The 21,817-nt window shown below is 38.2% G+C and overlaps 2 protein-coding genes across 2 annotated transcripts in view; both read right to left on the reverse strand.

The window, feature by feature from the left end:
• Positions 1-15,633: 15,633 nt before the first annotated feature.
• Positions 15,634-17,436, reverse strand: LOC109047209 (mid1-interacting protein 1-B). The gene is made up of 2 exons (XM_019064918.2): positions 17,282-17,436; positions 15,634-16,934 (listed from the first exon to the last, which is right to left on the reverse strand). The coding sequence occupies exon 2, from the start codon at positions 16,664-16,666 to the stop codon at positions 16,226-16,228; it is 441 nt and encodes a 146-aa protein (XP_018920463.1). The 5' UTR covers positions 16,667-16,934; positions 17,282-17,436; the 3' UTR covers positions 15,634-16,225.
• Positions 17,437-20,306: 2,870 nt separating this feature from the next.
• The window catches only part of tspan7b (tetraspanin 7b), a 31,732-nt gene continuing 30,221 nt past the window's right edge, over positions 20,307-21,817 (reverse strand). The window contains exon 8 of the mRNA XM_042749918.1: positions 20,307-21,093. The gene's annotated coding sequence lies outside the window, so the exon portion shown is untranslated. The remainder of the gene's footprint in view (positions 21,094-21,817) is intronic.

Here is a 21,817-nt window from a genome sequence, read left to right on the forward strand (position 1 = left end):
AATGTTGGTTACACACAAACTGACCACCAACCGCACCTTTCAGATGTTTTTACAGTAACAGTTTTACTGTTTACTACACTTCTTTCACTGTTTATAGCGGCTAATAAACCGGAAGTGTAGCACTTTCAATGAAAATACATTGCTTAGATCAAGGGTGCCCAAACTCAGTCCTGGAGGGCCAGTGTCCTGCAGAGTTTAGACACAACTTGCCTCAACACACCTGACAAAAAGTTTCTAGTATGTCTAGTTAGAGCTTGATTGGCTGATTCAAGTGTGTCTGATTGGGGTTGGAGCTCCAAGACCGAGTTTGGGCACCCCTGGCTTAGATAGACAAACAGATAGACAGACTATGGAAGCCCGTTTCCACCACTGAATTAAAAATTAAAAAGGTAATTGTGACCTTTTATCTCATTATTCTGACTTTTTAAAGTCAGAATTGCGAGATATAAACTCATAATTCTGAGAAATGGAATCAGAATTGCATGATGTAAACTCACAATTGAGAGAAATAAAGTTGCAATTCTGACTTTTTTCTTGCAATTGCAAGTTTATATCTCACATTGCTGAATTTTTCTTCTTCTCAGAATTGGGGGATATAAACTCACAATTGTGAGTATAGTCCAGTTTTGAGGGGAAAAAAGACTGATATGTTTTCATAATTGCGAGTTTATATCTCACAATTCTGACTTAACTCGCAATTGCATCTTATAAAGTCGGAATTGCAAGATATAAACTCACAATTCTGAGAAAAAAAGTCACAATTTCGAGATATAAAGTCACAATTCTGATTAAAGAAGTCTTGCGAGTTTATATCTCACAATTCCAACTTTATAACTCGCAATTGCAGAATTGTGAGAAAAAAGTCAGTATTGTAAGATAAACAGTCGCAAATTTCCCTTTTTAATTTTTTTTTATTCAGTGGTGGAAACAGGCTTCCATAACAGAAAGACAGTCAGATAGATTAAATGTTGCTTTTTAGTCGATTTCTGAAGTCCTATCACGGCCTTTGATCCGAAACACCCCACGAACAGGTGAAGAGCGAACGGCTCAGTCACACTGACCTTTACGTGTTCGATAAGGAAACCGGCAGTGGCCACGTGTGTCCGATAAATGTGTGTGCAAATGAAATTAACCTTTGCACGCTATTCAAGTCACACATTCACTGATGCACGGTCATAAAATAAGAGCGAGAGAAAGAGATTGCTCCTGTTTTTGCAGAGATAATAAGCAGGGGTGAAGTAATCTCCCACTTTCAAGTAATTAGGCCGTTGACCTGGTGGCAGTACTTTCAGTAAATACCTTGTTCTTGGCAATCAGTGCAGCAAGGCGCTCCTGTAATTGATTCCGCTAAAACTGCAAGAAGTAATTAAAAATAATTCAATACTGAGGAATTTTTAATTTCAACAGGCCCATTAAAGACAGATAGATAGATAGATAGATAGATAGATAGATAGATAGATAGATAGATAGATAGATAGATAGATAGATAGATAGATAGATAGATAGATAGATAGATAGATAGATAGATAAGACTATTTAAAAAAAAAAAAAAATTTAAAAATAGAAAAAATTTAAAAAAAATCAAAATCAACAAATAAAATAATAAAAATCAATCAAAAATTAATAACAATAATAATATAATTAAAATATTTAAATAATTAAATTATTTAATTTATAATTAAATTATTTAATTTATAATTAAATTATTAAATTTATAATTAAATTTGTAATTTATAAATAATACATACATTATAATTAAATTATATTATTATTATATATTGTATTGTATAGAAATTGTTATAAATTAGGCCTAATGTACAGTCAGCTATTTTAATAATAAAAATAATAATACATTTTAATAATATACATTATTATTAGATAATATTAGTACATTATTTAAATAATTAAATATTTATTCATTAATATTTTTCATTATTATTTATGATCAATTATTTTAAAACATTTTTATATAATTTAATTTAACAGTTTATTCTAAATAATACTGTATTTAGGCATAATGTATAAAGTCAGCTGTCACTGTAGTAGTAATTATGATAACAATAAATATATTAAAAAAAAAAAGCTGTCACTGTAGTAGTAATTATGATAATAATAATATTTACATTATTATTAAACAATACTAGTATATTAATAAAATAATTAATATTATTAATTATTATTCATTATATATTTTTAATTTTATTATTATTATAAGATAATATTATTGTATTATCCTTTAATATTATTAATTATGTATAAATACATATACAAATATGCATATGTTTGTGAAACAATGTACATTCAGCCAGTTATTATCATAATTATTATTATTATTATTATGTAATATTTATTATTATTACTAGATGTAATTAATAATTATACTAGTTTTGTAGAATAGCCTCCTTAACTTTTCACTACTTCAGTACTGCTTGTTATCAGCACTGCTGTTGTTTTCTAGAAGTCTCAGCTGCACAAACAGGCATACGTAAACACTCTGGTTTTAAGACTCTAGCAATGTCTCAAAAACACACACATGCACTGTAATGTGATGTAAACAAGGGATCTGCTGTAGCCGAGCATGGACCCGCAACAACAGCATGCGATGACAGCAGCTGTATGCAGCAATGCTGTTATTCGAAACTTGAGTGTGTGTGTGTGTGTGTGTGTTTTGCACAGCCAGTTAACAGCTTGTTTTTGTATGCTGTCTTTACCAGCAATGTAGATAAAGTGTGTGTTTTGTCTGTACAAGACCTTTGACGGTACAAAGGCTCTTTTAACTGGAAAAATAAGAACACATTATCACACATTTTAAGATGTTGCACTTGAAATGGTGAATTCACTGTTTTTTTTATTAAACACATTGGAGATGTACATGAAGATTTGATATTGCATGGGAAGAAAACATGTTGTGTAATCTGATAAGTGATGCCATGTCAGCACAATGCAAGTCAATGTGCGTCATATTACTGTGCTACCAGGAAAGTTGGCTTGAAGTTGACAGTGATATCAGTACCAGGTCCTGACACAAAGATGTGGGTGTGTGTGGCACCATGACGACACGCCCACCAATTATCTCTAGAGAAACCAAGAGCATGAAGAGAAAGATCAAAGCATTATATATATTCAAAAATGTTTTTTAAATATTATTTGTGTATACCATCAGTTAGTAGTGATATTATATATAATACTACAGTTTTGACTTTTGTTGCTCTGGAGCCCAGCATTGTTTGTTATCATCTAGTGTTTGTATTTTGTCCTGTTGCTCTGTTTGTTCCCTCGCTATTGTAGAGCCGTGCACGTATTTGCGTGCGCTGTCATGGCGAAGGCCGTGCGCGTATGTTTGTGTTGCTCATGAAAACAAATGAGAGAGAAAACAAAACAGAAAAAGCAGCATGCACACACACCTGTGCATTATATGCAAAAAAGAGTTGCGCAGGAACATAAGTTCACGCGACATGCACACATGCATACTTTGTCTTTCACACAGACAAGCGCGCATTTACTACGCAAACATTACGTCGGAAAATATGCTCACTGTCCCTCACACACACATACACACAGAGCTCTGACAACAGCGTGTGTGTGCACTCAAATGGGCTATTAACTATTGTGCTGTAACCACGGCGACCAGAGAGATCAACGTAACACGATCTATTAACTACTGCCAGGAGACGCAGAGGAAAAAAAGCGTCTGTCGCACTCTTCTTCTTTGTGTTTACAGAACTCTGTTGCAGCTTTGAAATGCCTGTCTGTCTCTCTGCCTGTCTGTCTGTCTCTCTCTTTCTGTCACTGTCGGTCTCTGCCAGCCTCTTTTCATTTCTTTTTCTGTCTCTCACTTTGCCTGTCTGTTTCTCAGCCTCTGTCTGTCACTTTCTGTTTCTTGTTCTTTCAGTCTCTCTCTGCCTGTCTTCCTGTTTCTTAGGGTCTCTCTCTCAGCTTGTCCATTCTACATTGTACAGTCTATGCCTGTCGATTTCAGTATATCTTTCTGTATCTCTCTCTGCCTGTCTGTCTCTCACTCTGTGGTCTTATAGCCTGTCTTTCTCACTTTGTCTGTCTGTCTCCATCGGTCTCTCTATCTCTGTTTCTCTTTCTTTTTCTCTCTAAACATGTCAAATTCAAATTCAGGATCTTACCTTTCTGCCTGCTTTCTTTCTGTTCTTCAGCCTGGCTGTCTCTCCACTTGTCCATCTGTTAGTATATGTTTGTCTCTCTCTTCCTTTTATTTCTCTGTCTTTCTCTCAGCTTTTCTTTTCTTCCATCTCTCTCCCTCTCTGCCTGTCTTTCTCTCACTTTGTGGTTCTTGGCCTGTCTCTCCCACTGTCTGTCTCTTTGTTTCTCATCCTGTTTGTCTCTCCATTTGTCCCTCTCTCAGTCAATGCCTGTCTTTCTCTTCCTCTAATTTCTCTGTATCTCTCTCGGCTTTACATTTTATCTCTCTCCTTCTCTACCTGTCTTTCTCTCAGTTTCTGGTTCTTGGCCTGTCTGTCTCCCTGTCTTTATTTCTGTCTGTCTCTCCACTTGTCCATGTGCCAGTGTCTGTCTCTTTTCTTTTCTTATGTCTGTCTCCCTCTCCACCTGACTTTGCCTGTCTCTCTCACTGTCTGTCTGCCTCTTTTTTTTCTTGTCCAGACTGTCTCTTTGCTTGTCCATCTGTGAGTCTATGCCCATCTTTTTCTTCCATTAATTTCATTTCACGACCGTCTCTCTCTGCTCTGTTTGTTATCACTTTCCCTCTCTCCCTGTCTTTCTTTAACTTTGTGGTCCTTTGCCTGTCTCTCTCACTGTCTGTCTGCCCCCTTTTTGTTTCTCATCCTGTCTGTCTCTCAGCTTCTCCATAATGTCAGTTTATGCCTCTCTCTCTCTCTCTCTCTTCCTTTCTATGTTTCTGTCTATCTCTCTCTGCTTTTTTTCTCTCTTCTATCTCTCTCCCTCTCTTACGTGCTTTCTGTATTACTCTCTCAGCCTGTCTCTCTGGCTCTCTGATGTTGTTCCAGGGATAATGTAGAAGGAGTCTGACCTAGATCCACACACAGGCCAGATTAACGGACATGGTGTTATATGCTCTATACTCTCAGATTAGCATGCTAGCAGCCTCCTAAAGCCAACTCAACCATTATCCACCACACACATACAGTTTCCATTTTTTTTTTTTTTTACTGTTACTGATTCACGATAAGATGAATTAAGTCCATTTAGAGAAGGAAGAAATGAGCTTTTAGCGTCTACCATAGTTAATGTGCATTTATATCTGATTGCTAATAGCTTTAACATACAAGTGACTAGATTTTTTTAGTGACCACATTTCTTTAGAGACTTGCAGTAAAATGATAAACAACGCTTTAATTGGAGTTTCGGACAAAATGGCTTTTGCTGTCTTTATAGCATTTGTTTTCAAAGTGAGACTGAGGAATAAACATTCAGCAGCACCATCAGATATCAGAAACATCAACATTTGTGCATAAATGCCAATATTTAGGCTATACACAGATGTCTGTGGGAAAGGTTGTGTTAGGACAGGGTGAAGGGTTAAGAACCTTAGGATAAATACCCTCTTGTCTCCTCTCGTCTCATATTATCTCTTCCTCTCTCGTCTAATCCACCCCCCACCACCACACACACACAATCTTCTCTCTTTCTTCTCTGAATCGATTAGCATTCATCCTGATATGCAGGTCTTCCGTGGAGAGCTGATAGCGTGCTGATAAATGGTCAGGGAGAGAGAGGGCGTTGCTCTCAAACGGACATCCTGCATTAACCGATCAATAACCAGACACCAGGGACGGGGGGAACTCAGCTCGCCCAATCATTTGCATCAGCCCATCTGCTGTAAAGGAGACGGAGAGGAGAAAGAAAGCAGTTTAAGAGTTTGTGCAGCGGGCAAGAACAAAATGCTGTTGTAGGCGTTAAAGAGGGAGCGAAAGAAAAGAAACGAGGGAGAGAGAGAAGCCGCAAGGGCAGCGGTTATTTTATCACAGCAGTTCTTCATTTTCACAGCAGTTCAGCACAGCCAGAGGCACCGGAACCCAATCTAACACAAACACACGCACATTTATCTAGCTGTCTGCATAAGGACTGCCCATCGACTTCTATTTTTATTACATTAAGCCAATTATAATTACCATTGCACTGAAAAACACATTTTGGCATTTTTAGAAACTATTACTAATATTTTAGTATTATTTCGTTATCATTTTCAGGATGTCCCTAAAGGTGCCATAAGGTTATAAAGGTGGCACTAATATAATGGTAATACCATGGTATTGTTTGGAGTACCATGTATTCCACAATAAATTAATATGGTAATCATAAAATACCATAGTATATTTCAAAGTACCTAGTACTACCCTCTGATACATTACTGTACCCCAAAAATACTTTTTGTAAGGGTCTCTACAGGGAAAATCACTCGCCATGGTACCACATTCATGTACTTATACTACAAAACAAGTATTGTGGCAAACTTATACCATATACCCTGGTACTTTGAAATATACCACAGTAATTGCATTAATAGTCCATAGTATTTACATGGTACTTCCAAGAAAATCATGGTGGTAGCATGGTATATGTCCAAAATACCATGGTATACTGTGGTACTTTTTGGTTTGGCATATCACAGAATACTATGGTGTTATCATAGTATTTACTTAGTAAATTATCTCAGTCAATACCATAGTAATGCCATGTCTGAAAACACACGGTAATACCATTGTTCTTTTTGTATGTAGTGAGAAGATGGTGATATTGAATACCATGGTAGGACCATGCTACAAATACAAAATACCATAGTCGTACTTGGTAAAGTATTCAAATCAATAGCATAGTAATACCATGGTAAAATGTATGAACAAGCTTGTGATACCATGGTTATTTTTGTATGTTGTGAGAAGATGGTGATATTGAATAACCAAGTACCAAGATTCAAAACTGGTATTTTGTCGGTATGGCATTTGCAGAATACCATGGTATTATCATAGTATTTACTTGATATTTCAATCAATAGCATAGTAACACTTATGTAAATGTCTGATAAAACATAGTAATACCATGGTACTTTGTGGTGTAAATATGGTGACACTGAATACCATGATACATGTCCAAAATACCATGGTCGCCTTGCCATGTCATTTATGGTAAGGCATCTCACAGGATAGCATGGTATTTCAAAGAATAAATGTCTGAAAAATATTGATTTAAACGCCCAAATACACACTAATGGAGACTCGCAAGAATAAGCACACACAATAGGCTAATGCAGGAAGTTTCTCGACTACTCATATATCCGTTTATATAGCAGTCTATGAGCTCTCAGCGTGCTCACCAAGGATGTCTAGAAAGGTCAGTTATGCAGCATTAGAGTGCTGCGGGGTGTGTGTTTGTGTGTGTCCGCAAGCAAGGACGATCCCATTCATCTCTGCTCCGAGCTGCTAATGCTGCTGATGAGAGAAACCCAACCTCATAAACAAGGTAAAGAAAAAACTCAGGGGAGCTAAAGCTCGGGGATCCAACACTCGCACACACACAGTTGTGTGGTGGTAATGAGTCTGCGTGTGGCGGCAATCAGAGTGTGCTCTGGCGTATTCCCCCGCTCGCCGAGCTAAAGGGGTAATCAAAATTTAATTACGCAGAAAATGAAGGGCAAAACCCCACGATCCAGGACCACGCGAACGGCCGCTGATTGGTGGATGACAGATACGCATTTGAGTGAAAGAGAGAGAGGGAGAGAAAGAGAGAGAGAGAGAGAGGTAAATTAAATTCAAAGAAGATAGCAATCACCATACTTTGTTCCTGTCCCAAGATGACGTACCACAGGATCTTTGACAGACTACGATCCCTGTGTCAACCCCGTTACTCAAAACATATGCCCCATCTTAGCACGGATCAAAGCTATTCAACAGAAAATAAAAACTGTTTGTTCATCGTACAAAAAGCATATGGTTTCAGAAGACTATGAGATACAGGTGCATCTCAATAAATTAGAATGTCGAAAGTTCATTTATTTCAGTAATTAAACTCAAATTGTGATACTCGTGTATTAAATGAATTTAATGCACACAGACTGAAGTAGTTTAAGTCTTTGGTTCTTTTAATTGTGATGACTTTGGTTCACATTTAACAAAAACCCACCAATTCAACAAATTAGAATACTTCATAAGTATTCTAATTTTTTTTTGTGAATTGTTGGCCTTCTGGAAAGTATGTTCATTTACTGTACATGTACTCAATACTTGGTAGGGGCTCCTTTTGCTTTAATTACTGCCTCAATTTGGTGTTGCATGGAGGTGATCAGTTTGTGGCACTGCTGAGGTGGTATGGAAGCCCAGGTTTCTTTGAAAGTGGCCTTCAGCTCATCTGCATCTTTTGGTCTCGTTTCTCATTTTCTTCTTGACAATACACCATAGATTCTCTCTTGGGTTCAGGTCTGGTGAGTTTGCAGACCAGTCAAGCACACCAACACCATGGTCATTTAACCAACTTTTGGTGCTTTTGGCAGCGTGGGCAGGTGCCAAATCCTGCTGAAAAATGAAATCAGCATCTTCAAAAAGCTGGTCAGCAGAAGGAAGCATGAAGTGCTCCAAAATTTCTTGGTAAACGGGTGCAGTGAATTTTGTTTACAAAAAACAATGGACCAACAGCAGCAGATGACATTACACCCCAAATCATCACAGACTGTGGAAACTTAACACTGGACTTCAAGCAACTTGGGCTATGAGCTTCTCCACCCTTCCTCAAGACTCTAGGACCTTGTTTTCCAAATGAAAAACAAAACTTGCTCTCATCTGAAAAGAGGACTTTGGACCACTGGGCAACAGTCCAGTTCTTCTCCTTAGCCCAGGTAAGACGCCTCTGACGTTGTCTGTGTTTCAGGAGTGGCTTAACAAGAGGAATAAGAAAACTGTAGCCAAATTCCTTGACATGTCTGTGTTGGCTCTTGATGACCCCAGCCTCAGTCCATTCCTTGTGAAGGTTACTCAAATTCCTGAATCAATTTTGCTTGACAATCCTCATAAGGCTGCGGTTCTCTCGGTTGGTTGTGCATCTTTTTCTTCCACACTTTTCCCTTCCACTCAACTTAACATGCTTGGATACAGCACTCTGTGAACAGCCAGATTCTTTGGCAATGAATGTTCGTGGCTTACCCTCCTTGTGAAGGGTGTCGATGATTGTCTTCTGGACAACTGTCAGATCAGCAGTCTTCCCCATGATTGTGTAACCTAGTGAACCAAACTGAGAGACCATTTTGAAGGCTCAGGAAACCTTCGCAGGTGTTTTGAGTTGATTTGCTGATTGGCATGTCACCATATTCTAATTTGTTGAGATGTTTAATGTGTTTAATGGGTTTTTGTTAAATGTGAGCCAAAATCATCACAAGTAAAAGAACCAAAGACTTAAACTACTTCAGTCTGTGTGCATTGATTTTATTTAATACACGAGTTTCACAATTTGAGTTTAATTACTGAAATAAATGAACTTTTCCACGACATTCTAATTTATTGAGATGCACCTGTAATGTCCCAGTACTGAACACACTGGTTTTCGAAACAGTGCCACCACTCTTGCCTTTTTGTGCAACAGCAGCTGCTCCGGTCACGTGATCATATATCAAATCTTATCGGAAGGCCTGTGTTTTCACTTTGCGAAACTGAAAAGATTCATCAGATTGGTTCGAAAAAAAAAATTGAATTTTTTGGTATGTGAATGTTCGCGGTCTATGTGGAAGCATCCATAGAAATCTATTGTTTTATTCCAGCGCTTTTTTGCACCCAGTGTCGAAAGGCCTTAAAGCTGCAGTCTGTAACTTTTGGGTGCTCGCGTCTGGTGGAAGAACATTGTAGCCGGAGCTACTTCTCTCTGTTTACATCTATGACGAGTCACGCAGGTACTGTGCTACTCTGCAGCGTTGCCGACCCCAACCAGAATAAAATAGTCTGAATATAAACACTTATTATAGGTGTACCGTAGTGATTCAGGATAAGACAAAAACACGGTTTGGAAAATGGATTCATGATGTACTTGCTCATTATATATATTTTTTACAACACAAAACAACACTCTGTGGCACAGCCCTGCGCTGACTGGACCAGAAGAGCCGGGAGCGGTGGATTTTGTTTATATTGGAGAGAAGTAGCTCCGGCTACAATGTTCTTCCGCCAGACGCGAGCCCCAAAAGTTACTGACTGCAGCTTTACCAGGGTATCTGTACTTTTACTGTGTCCAACCGAATCAGTGACTTCTTACATTTACATTCTTATTCTGAGAACTGTAGTGATCAAATCATTCTAATTTGCATGATTTAAATCAACCTCATAAATAAAATAACGAGGAACATCAATCAGCACAGAATAAAGTAAGGTAATTTAGCAAGTGCACTTCATAAATAACGAGGAACGGCATTCAGCACAGAATAAAGTAAGGTAATTTAGCAGAGTATAAAGTAAGATGTTGTGCATAGAAATGTAGTGAAGTGAAAGTTTACTCTCATATACTTCAAAAATTAACTACAAAATGATAACTGAAAAATACTTCGACAATCTTTGCTCACTACGTACGCTACTTTAATGTTCCATAAAAGAAAGTCATCTTTTGAAATGGTTTGTAGGGTGTTCACTTTTGAGTGAACTGTTCCTTGCCAACAAAACTTATGCATTTTTCTGTTGAAATCAAACTAAAACATAGCATTTAACGTTCATTCTTTACTGCCTCAACATCTTGTCACAGCATCCTGTCGGCTCAGGTTGTCCGCAGAGCTTGAGAGCATGACATGGCTTCTCCTGACCTTCAACCCTGAGAGAGAAACAAGAAGAGGGAATTGTCGAACGCGGCGGTAGCGCTTGGCTCTCTGCTCTTATCAACGGCTTCACTGACAGACAACGAAGACACCAGAGAATAACTGCCTCACGTTGTCACCAACAGAACGGAGAGAGAAAGAGAGAGAGAGAGAGAGAAACAAGAAGAGGGAATTGTCGAACGCGGCGGCCTCAACACCCTTCAGACTTTGATGGCCCTGAGCCCTGAGATGAAATTTCAAAGCGTTGTCTCTCTCACGCTCTCTCTCCTCATCTTGCAGTCTCGCTGCAGAAGGCAATTACGAGTCCCTGGTCTCTGCAACCACCCACCTCCCTGCCGTCTCGTCTTTGCATTCCTCTTTTTTTCCTCTTTCCTTCCATCATTACCCACTTTCCCACTCTCGGCTTTTTCTTTCTCTCTCCACTGTGAGTCATGCAAATGAGCAACGCTCACATGAAAAAATATATCAGAATCATTAATAATTTTAGGGCAAATTTCATTAAGGTGGAGAGAATGCTTGGGTAAAAAATGGCAGTAAGGCAGAGAGGGGCCATTTTAATGGAAAGGAAGTAATCATAGCGGACCATTCGAGATGAAATGCAGCAGAATCCTTTGACGACTAAATGATGACGTGCTGCGCAGAGGATGCCCTTGAATGCCGATCCAAGGTCGGCTTTCCTGTATTTACCTATTGCGTACAGATCTAGCAAAACCCGATCTCAGATCAGCTCCAGAGGGCACCTGGCAGCCGCGTATTTCAATAACCAAATCCACAATAAAGGGAAACCTGATCTCTCGCAGTGCACAGGCCTGAACAGGTTTTATATTCTGCTTTTCCCTGGAGATGCGAGATGCTATCTGAGGCGAGGTTTTAAAAATAAAGGTTGAAGCAAAATGAATTTCACAGGCACAAAGAACTTTCTAGATCTTTAGAAAACAATCTATGTACTGGTGCTTTGAAATGTCCAGAAACAAACCAATCAGAAGAAATTCTAATATCTCGGTTTTCACATATAAGGAATCATAGTTTCTCTTTAATGGTTTGAGGAACTGTTTTTGTGACAACTCTGATCCTGCATCATTGTTGTAGAAAAGTAACTAGAAAGCAATGAGCCATCAAAATCATTTTGAATCTTCTTGAAATCTCAATTTTGAAATGTATGCTCTGGTTTCAACACAAGTTAAGCTCTGTCGGCAGTATCTGTGACATGCCCCTCAGTTCATAAAAACAAGCAAAAATCTTTTAAAGTAATATACTATAGAAGTCTATGGATGAGTTTATACTGTATCTGGCAATTTTGAGAAGAAGTCAGAATTGCAAGTTTATATCACAGTTTTGAGAAAAAAAATTGTACATTAGTGTAAACAAATTTTGTTTGTTTTTACAACCTGACAGACTTGAAATTATTTTCTCAGGTGGTGCGTTCTGGGATTGCAATAGCCAGCTTAACTAAGAGTTTGTGAACTGAATCTGGTACCAATAAAACGTACAGACTGTTTATGATATAAATTTACACCTCCTAACATATTATTCAATCCCTTGTGTGAATTTAGGCTTACATACAGTAAATGAATGTAGCTTTCCATGACGCACTGATAGCCTTAAATCTACAGTTGAAAAAATAATTACCGTGGCAAGATTTACAGTATAACTGAGCCATTTATATGTTTTAATTACGGTTGAATTGCCATTCCGTTTTTCACGCCTAATTTACGGTAATCTACTGTAACCTAAATACTTCAACACATAGGTGGTGACGTAAAGCAATAGCTCAGATGTTTTAAAACGATTTTTCAACAACACCAAAAAAAATTTTTATTTAAACGTACTGGAGAGTTTTCAAACTTTTCAATGAAAGCCTCTTGAGGGTGTTTAAACATTTGGCTCCTTCCACTGAGTCCACGTTATTAAATTCAGCTTCCTGTAAATCAATTCCCTAACCGAATTACACACCATCTTATTTCGTTACAAGGAATCTTGTCATCTCATCTCCATAGTAACAACTTCGCAACACTGATTTTTGTGATTTTTGTTTCGGCCACATCGGTGGCAGCACTTGTACACAGCTTGTCTTATTACTGTCACCAGAGGAATAGGATGCCCTTCCTGACGTTTCTGAAGGGTTGCATTCTGGGAAGTCCCAGACTGTAACAGATGACCAAAAGCGAGGCCGCTGAGGAACCTGACAAGCTGACACTGAAATAGCTCAGAGAGAGACGTCAAATACTCTGAAGAGTGAGAGATTGTAATAAGACAGCTATTTTCTTGCGCTCGGAGACAAGACACAATCCCCTTAACAAGATGGCAGCATCCGTCCTCTCCATTAGCCTGTCCTGCTAGTTTGTAACTCACTTTTACCCCTCTGCACCTAGTGAGTCATGTTTTAAAATAACTTAAATTAACAGTTTGACGAATTCTGAAGAATATCAACTCTCCTTATTTCCCCTCATTTTCCATCCTTGGGAGTTTTTGCACCACATGAATTTTGGCCTTGATTCTCTGCAAAGAAAAGCAATAGTGTGTGCTTTTGAGTTGCACCTGATCCCATTTGTGCACCCAGAGGACACGTTGCATCATACCTCATTTCCAACACCGGTGGTCTTACGATCCTCCAAAACTCCATCGTACTGCCTGGAAGTGTCAGTATGTCACGCCACGGGCTGGTCTTACATCAGCTAGATGGCAGACAAACAGTCGGAGTTGGAGAAACACTAGATCAGCAAATCCAACTGATGGCATTCTTTCCTGTATAGTTCTCCCACCATCCCTAATTAGGGTGCGAAAAGGAAGACGAGAGAAAAATGTCGACCAGGAGGGTTTAGACTAGGAATGTTGCAGAAAATACAAAGGAAAGTTGACAAACATGTGATACCCACCTCAAACCAGCTTTATCTGCTGTGTCATGTTTTATCATGGTGGAACTATTATGGATCCATCAGTACTAAAGGTCAGTTTGTCTACTAGTCTGACCAGCTCCAAGATACATGGAGTTCAAAGAGCAAATTGTAGATTGTTTGGCTCTTAGATAACAGACAGAGCTGAAGTGTATAAAAAATTATGTTTTTTGTTTGTTTGTTTGTTTGTTTGTTTTTTTACCATACAGTGTGCAGCTTGTCAAGAACTTTAGGTCTATAATGAACTGTGTAATGCAAAGTCAATATACCTCTACCGGTACTGCTTCATCCAAATGGGTGAGCAATAAATTTGTTTTGGACCCAGTAATGTCTATATTTAGAACAACTTGAGATAGCAATGAACTAGCATGTAAGCAATATTTATGCATTGATTTATTAAGGACATAACAACTGGGCAAGTGACCTTTCTTAGTGGTGACACCTGCTGAAAAGACTGTGTTTACATGGACAGTCTTACTTTCATGATAACCAGATAACATGTAAAGTGATGTAAAAGCACTGGTCTTTATCAGGAAAAGGTCATAGAAATGAGATTACAGTCCATTTACAGTATGTTTTGATGTGAAAACCAGACACTGTATGCTGCGTATGCTCTTCTGTATCATCCGCGCCACAAGGATACACTGTTTTCTTTCAAATCAAAGCTAAATACACATAGAAACAGCACATCCTTGTGGCCCGGATGATACAGAAAAGCATACACAGCATACTGTGATATGGAGAGACACAGAGGAGACTGTTGACAAAGGAATTGTTGAATAAAGTAATTATTTTAGTTTCCTTCGCTTACAAAAACTGTTCCCATCGCTTCATATAACCCAGATTGCACGTCTGATGGCAGATGGAGTATTCTGACGATGACTTTCATACCTTTTATGGACCTTGACACTGTTATTTACTTGGCAGTCTATGAGACAGTCACAGGCCTCCCGGTTTTCATCCAAAATATCTGAAATTGTATTCCGAAGATGAACGGAGCTTTTTACAGGTTTGGAAGGACATGGGGGTAAGTGATTAATGACAAAATTTTCATTTTGGGGTGGAGTATCCCTTCAAGTAATTCAGTAAGTAAAACCTGATTAGTTTTGATGTCAGATTGTAAATGTGTCTTCTGTGCATGTCATACATTTATTAATGTTAAAGATTAACAATTTAATCAAAATCAATGTTTTGTTGTTGCTTTTTACATCAAAACCAGACAAAATCTTAAATGTAAATTTGTTTTGTGCGCAACTGCGCACGTCATTTTACATGTTAAATTAAGTTTAAACAAAACCTAAAGTGTGCTTACCATTTGATGATAACACACAGACAAAAACTATAGAATTTTTAGAGAATACAAGATTTTAGCATGAAATACTATGCATTCAGTTTGAATGACTCAAAATGTGAAGACAAATCAAGCTAGTTTTTTTAAACACATAGAAAATTCCAAAAGATCTTGTAGGGGTTAATGCTTATCTTTACCATGTCTCCAAAGAGCAGAACAATTCAATATTAATTACAATTTGACAGGATGCCACAGAAAACTGTCAGCTGGCCACACAGGCATCAGCAAATCATTCCTTTAATTTATAAGGCTTTTTCTTACAGTAGTGCCTTTAGGCCTATTAAACTAGTGTGGGCACTGGGCAGCTTAGATTAGAGACGTCCATCATTAAGTGCAGCTCAAGCAGTGACTCAGCAGTACGAAATGGAAAAATGCACTGCAGGTGCCCAGCTCTGTCAGATGTTGCCAGGTCTTAACTATAACGTGCCTCATCCCTTTGCGGACCTCAGCAGCAGCTGTGCGCGCCAACACAGGCAAATGTTTGCTGAGCAGGATAAGGCAAGTACACTACTGTAAAGTGATATTTTGCAAGGACATCCCAGAAGGAAATGATTCATTGTTAATCATGAGTTAAACACACAGTCACATCAGTGGGGTTGCATTTACAAAATGTTTATTTTCCAAACCATCTTTGTGATAGAAAAAAAAATACATGACACAACTTTCCTTCTAGAACTTTTACCAACAGTATCTGTGACGTAATCTCCAGGAATCTGTCAACATCCATAAGAACCATCATATGATTCCATCAACGATTGACGTCATAAAGTACCAGTGGCTTTTCAGTGTTGAAATGTGCGTTTCATACATAATTAGTGATATTAATTCTCAGCCCAACCTGTTATAATCTACATTAATACACCGCCAAAACTACCATAACGACCAATGAAATGTCTTTTGCATATCTAAATGTTAAATGTTGGCCTGTTTGCTTAAATAAATCGCATTTAATTTCAAAAGCCTGTTTCCAAGCCAGCATCAAGGTTGTGCAAACAATATCAAGGGATATTAGCAGGGGAATTAAGGGTGCTTGTAAACCGGCGTCGAGTACAAGTCTTTTTTTCTGATCCGGGGAATTAAAGATGCACGGAAGCCACCAGGGGCCCATTTGGCTTCGGCCCCTGCTGCACCCCCTTGTGAACTTTTTTGCAGTCCACCGGCAATGGATGGAGTAAACTCCAGTTCATTTCAATTCCCGCAGCCACCGATACCAATTTCTTGCTTGTACCTGTTTGTTAAAGTGTTGGCTTTTCGGGTGAGTTTTGACAGAACCGTGTGCAGTCCGTTTAGATGAAAATGAAACAGCTTCTCCAAGTCCTCATCGTTCGGTTCAATGCGAGACATCTCCAGGGCCGTCGTCACGCCATGCTTTTCCTTACGCCTCTCGTCGGCCTGAAGTACACCCCATTCGATATCGTTCCTAATTGATTTGAGGAGCACATAAGAGCCGTACATGTCCCCATCCTGGAAGGAGCTCACCTCTTTCTCCCCTTCCTGGTCCAATGGGACATCCCTCAGCAAACTTGGCACCATAATCGTCTGGTCCATGTTGTTCACGGCACCAATAAACCGGTTCATGGAATTGAAGAGGGAGTTTTTTTGGTTGTAGGAATCGCAGATTTGCATCATCTTTGCTGTCTTATTGACCTGGAGGGTTTTGATCAGAGGCAGAACGAAGAGCAGCAGTAGATAAGGTAACGTTGGTTGTTCTTAGGCTGGACGGTCCAGAAAGATCGAATGGAGGGTTTATCCACTATAAATCGTGTCCAGAGAGTGCTCAGGTTACTTGTGCGCTTCACTAAAGTGAGTTTCTGAAAGCGCAGGTGGATCTAAGGCAAGGGCGTGGCTTGCACACATCAATCAAACGTGTAACCAGGTCGTAACCGGATAATGTAACCTGAAATAACACAGATGTGTGGAAGATTAGTAGGGATGCTCACAATATTATATAATCAAAAGAAAAATCTGTGTGAAATGTAGAATATGAGGCAGAGAATCCAATAAATATAAAGAATAAGTTTACTAATATTTTGCAGTATGTGGTCAAACATGCCTTGGAATTAAATATACAGATTATTAGGTATTTAGTAAAACTAATTCGAATTGAATTCAAATATGTATTAAAAACTGTATTCTGAACGCGCTTTATATGCTTCCTGCCACTCCTTGATTTCCTAAAGAAAAAGCCGGCCGGCAAACTAAGCGTCAATCTATATCAAATAACGCAAGCTTCTAAACACCCACCTTTGCTGATATTCGTCTTCCCTTAAATCCGAAAACGTCCGGCAAAGTCCAAGGAAACCGATGATAAAGTCGCTGAAAGATAACACACTCGTCTAGCAACGGATCGAGGGTGAGGCCGCATGTAGCTCTATGCCGCTTATGAATATTCATGAGACGAGGCATCAGCCCACAACCGCTCAGCCGCTCTGTCCAATCAGAAGCCAGTCGCCAGGAGGACGGCGCCTCTCGACAGCCAATCAGAGGGCAGAAAGGGAATCCAGCAGCGTGCCAAGGCTCCAGCTCACGGTCAAAGACACACGACAGTGTACGAGAAGAACAGCGCATGAGGGAACTACCGAACTGATGAAAGTACCTACATTGCGTATAGAGCTCACACTTACAGCGCCACAACGGTTTCTTCATGCGCTTTATTTTAACTTCCCACTCTTAAATGTCGAATACCAAATTAATATTTTTAAAAAACGGTATTTTGTGTCTATAAATGGAGCTTTCTGATCTTACACCACTTTACAAGGATAATGGCTTTATGCCAACAAGAACCGAAAATACTCTTCACATCCTCAGTACGATATTTTATGATGGCTGAAACATATAAAGGTAGTAATTTTTCACAAACAGACAAAATAAATAAGACAGCCTACTTTATTAAAAAAAAAAAAAAGTTCAGTGTATTCCTAAAGAGACTGTATGCCAAGCCTGCACAGATCAGTGGAATTATGCAAATACTAACTTGCAAATATGAGTAGGCTACGCGAGATGTATAATGACACGAGGGACAAGGGTGGATGTCCTAAATCAAACACAGATCTACATACAGCCTCACCAAGATGTATTTGTTCGCTCAAGTCGCTTTTCAGTCGTTGCTTTGAATAATATCAAGTGAATTTTATTGTAAAGAAAGATAGCACAAGGCCACTTTATGCAAACCACGTCACAAAATGAGGTTTGTTTGGGTTTTCAATGATAAAACAGTGGATAAACTGCTCACAATAAGGACGAAATGTACTGCACAATTCGCTATCAAAAGTAAGTGGAACAAGCACGTTCATGTAGACGCCTCTTGTTTTGACGTTTCAGATTAAAAGTGTCAGACAGATAGTAGGACTTGCTTTTGGGGGGGCATTGGATCTGTTCTTTATATATGATCTTCTTATTCTCAGAAGACACAATATCTGCATTGAAATCCATGTCTGCATGATTATTTGCATGGGATTTCCCCATGAATGGAGAGCTCCTTTCATTGTGGCTGCTGGGGCCCCGTTACGTTTTTCAACAACATCGTGGTCCCATCTAGCGGTCAGGAAGGGAACAGCGTTCTGCCTTCAAGCCATGATACAACAAGTTCTAATTGTCACATCATTAGGGTGATAATACGTCCTCTTTTTCCCGGACATGTCCTGGCCGGGATTTCTAAATGGTCTAAAAAGTCCGGGGTTTATTCGCTTTGTTTTCCTATTGTTTACATACTTGCTGAAGGTAATGACTGAAAAGTATACCATGCATACCAGTGCATAATCGACCAGTCGTGTAAATCAAAATGGTCAAAACCAAAGAAAATAGTCAAAAGCACACGTTTAGTGCGTTTAGAATTCATGTACGTACAAGGACAGTGGAGAGCACGTCAAAAAGAAACCAAAGCCAAACCTGGACCTTTTACGCAATTTAGAAATCACGACCAGAACGCGTCTGGGGAAAAAGAGTCATCAAGTTTAACCACAAACACACAAACCAGACAAACCAGAAGCTGATAACGACGAAGAACCATTTTATTCATAGAGATCACGGTTGTTTACAATATCAAGGTACATTTTGTTGGCATGCTAGCTGGTGATGCATTTTAAAAAGTTTTCTTTTTATTATACAAAGTATATTATTACTCCGCTCGTCTATCTGGAGATGTGTAGTTCATCACGTGTGTTCAGACTATGAATTCTGGACTCTAATACTTAATGACCCATCAGCACACGGGGCAGCTGCAGAAATGATGGTTTGACATATTAATATAACAGCTACACGTCCTAAATGAGAATTAATGATCAATGAGAAAACCATACAAAACAATAACACAAAATTAAAGAGAAATGCACCCTGACACACATAAATATGGAATTCAGTTGACAGTACTTCACGATTCAAAATAAAAAGTAAAGAAAGCCAAAGACTGCAGCGTTTTCTACCACACATGCAAATAAATAAACAATAAATAAACAGCAGAGGTGTCTTAAGCTTGGTTTATTCTTGCAAAAATGAACAAACAAAGCCTCCAGAAAACCTGGGATTATTCCACTTCATATAAAGTTGTAAATCAGATTCCTCCAGCGTTTAAGAGCTGTTCTCCTGCCAACATAATCACTCTAGCATCACATGATGCTGATTATTATTATTTTTACTTTGAGTACAAAAAAAGTTATATAACAGTGTGTATATATATAACAGTTTCGCAAAGCATTCTGACAAACGGTAACCTTTTTAGAGCTTTTGTAAGATGCTATATTTTTAAATATATTTCTTCTATGCATTCTCAGAAATATCATTTTTTTTTATCCTTCATATATCTCATGCAGATTGAAAATTCCCAGAGCTGATTACATTCTTACAGTAAAAAGCCACAAAATAATAGAAAATACAGTGTCTCGCAAAGTAGATGTGGTGTAAAACTGTAACTACAACCCATAAACTGCAAAATTACCCATTCAACCGCCCATTAAACAGTGTTTAGATAGTGCTCTGAAATATCTGCTTGTCTTACAATGACATAAAAGCCACTAGTTTTAAGGGCACATGTTGTCAGTCTAATCTTCAGTCTAAATGTATTTGAGTTCTGCACGCAGCTATATGTGGCAGAAAATTGCTTGTTTTTGGCTTTTAAGACAAGACAAAATTGATGTTTACTACACTACATTATTTCAACAAACCACCAACAAACCACCGATAAGAGGAACAAAAAACGAAGACAAAAAAAGCCATTTCTGAGATAAACCCCTTTGCCAAAGATTTTACAACAGCAACAACAACAACAAAAACATCTTGTCATCTGTATTTTTTTATTTTTTATAGTTGTCCTCTTGAAAGAGCAATTAACTAATCAAATCTGCATTGAAGTCACTTTTTAGGGGTTAAGTAACACCGTGTCCTAACCAGATGTGTGAAAATACTGCGCAAAGCCACAATAGCCAATCAGAATGTTTGATGTGTAATATACAGCAATCTGGACCAATGAGAATTCACTGTGGGCGGAGCTACCAACTGCAATGTGACAAATAGAAACCAAGCTAGCAAAATGGCAGATAGATAAGAAAAAACAGCTTTTAAATAGTTTTGCTTCTCAGAAAATGGATAGATATCCAACAAACCACACTTAAGTTGCATTTATCTCTGTCTAAAAATAGAAAAAGCGGCAAAACCACAGCTAACCTGAACATATTTGATATGCAGCTAGAGAGAGATTGCGATATTGATTGGCTTGTATGTGATCGGTTAGGACGCGGTGTTACAGAAACGCTGTTGACTTTAGTTCTAGTGTGTGTGAGATGGTTTCCGCATGCAAAGTTTTTGTACAGAGTAAAGTACGCGTGCGCAGGAGTGCGTCTTAAAACCATTTCCCTTTCCACGCTAACGCTGATGTTTCGAAAGGAGAGGCTTTGGATATGGCACAACTGCATGATTAAGGAATGACGGAAAGGAGAAAAAGGAAGGCAGGAAAGACAGAATGAAAGATAAGAGGAGAGAGAATAAAAAAGATGAGAAAGAATGAGGTGTGCTAGCATTTTTGGGTTGCTTTCCCTTTCCAAGGTGTCGTACGTCTTCTGTGCCTGTAGAAAGGGGAAAGAGGTTTAAATACATTCTCACACACAAAGTTTTCTTAGTACAGCTTTGGTGAGGAGATTGAAATTTAAGTCACTATTCACTGAACATCCCTCCACTCCACTACAGTACTAAAATTTCTGCATATTCAAAGAGGCAAGATCAAGTTTGTTAAAAAAAATAAATTTATAAAATTAAAAAACATTTTAACAAACGATTTTAATTATCCATCACACACACATTTTACAATGATTTTAATTATTTTAAAATGAATTTAAATAGATTTTCAAATATATATATATATATATAAAATATATATATATTAAATTCATTAGGGCTGGTAAGCAATTAAAATTTTTAATCTATTAATTACATGATGTTGCAATTAATTAATCTAATTCTGAGAAAATTACTCCCAAAAGCATTTAAAGTCATTGTTGTGTAAAGCATTAAACAGACATTACAAAAAAAGTAGCTTCAAGCAAGAAATATTTTGTTTGATAAAATGTATTACATATACTCTTCTGGGACCATTTGTGTGAGAGTAAATGACGACACACTTGTCATTTTTGGGTGGGTGAACTATACCTTTAATAATTTACTTTATTAATTTTATTATTATTACTGTGGAAATATGAAATTATTAATTTAATGAAATGATACTCAAAATAATAAACTAAAACTGCCAGTAGGTGGAGGTAAAATGTCTTAATGATTATGTCATCGAGTCAT

Source organism: Cyprinus carpio, chromosome B22 (assembly GCF_018340385.1).
Source record: "Cyprinus carpio isolate SPL01 chromosome B22, ASM1834038v1, whole genome shotgun sequence".
In the NCBI taxonomy this organism is placed as follows: Eukaryota; Metazoa; Chordata; class Actinopteri; order Cypriniformes; family Cyprinidae; genus Cyprinus; species Cyprinus carpio.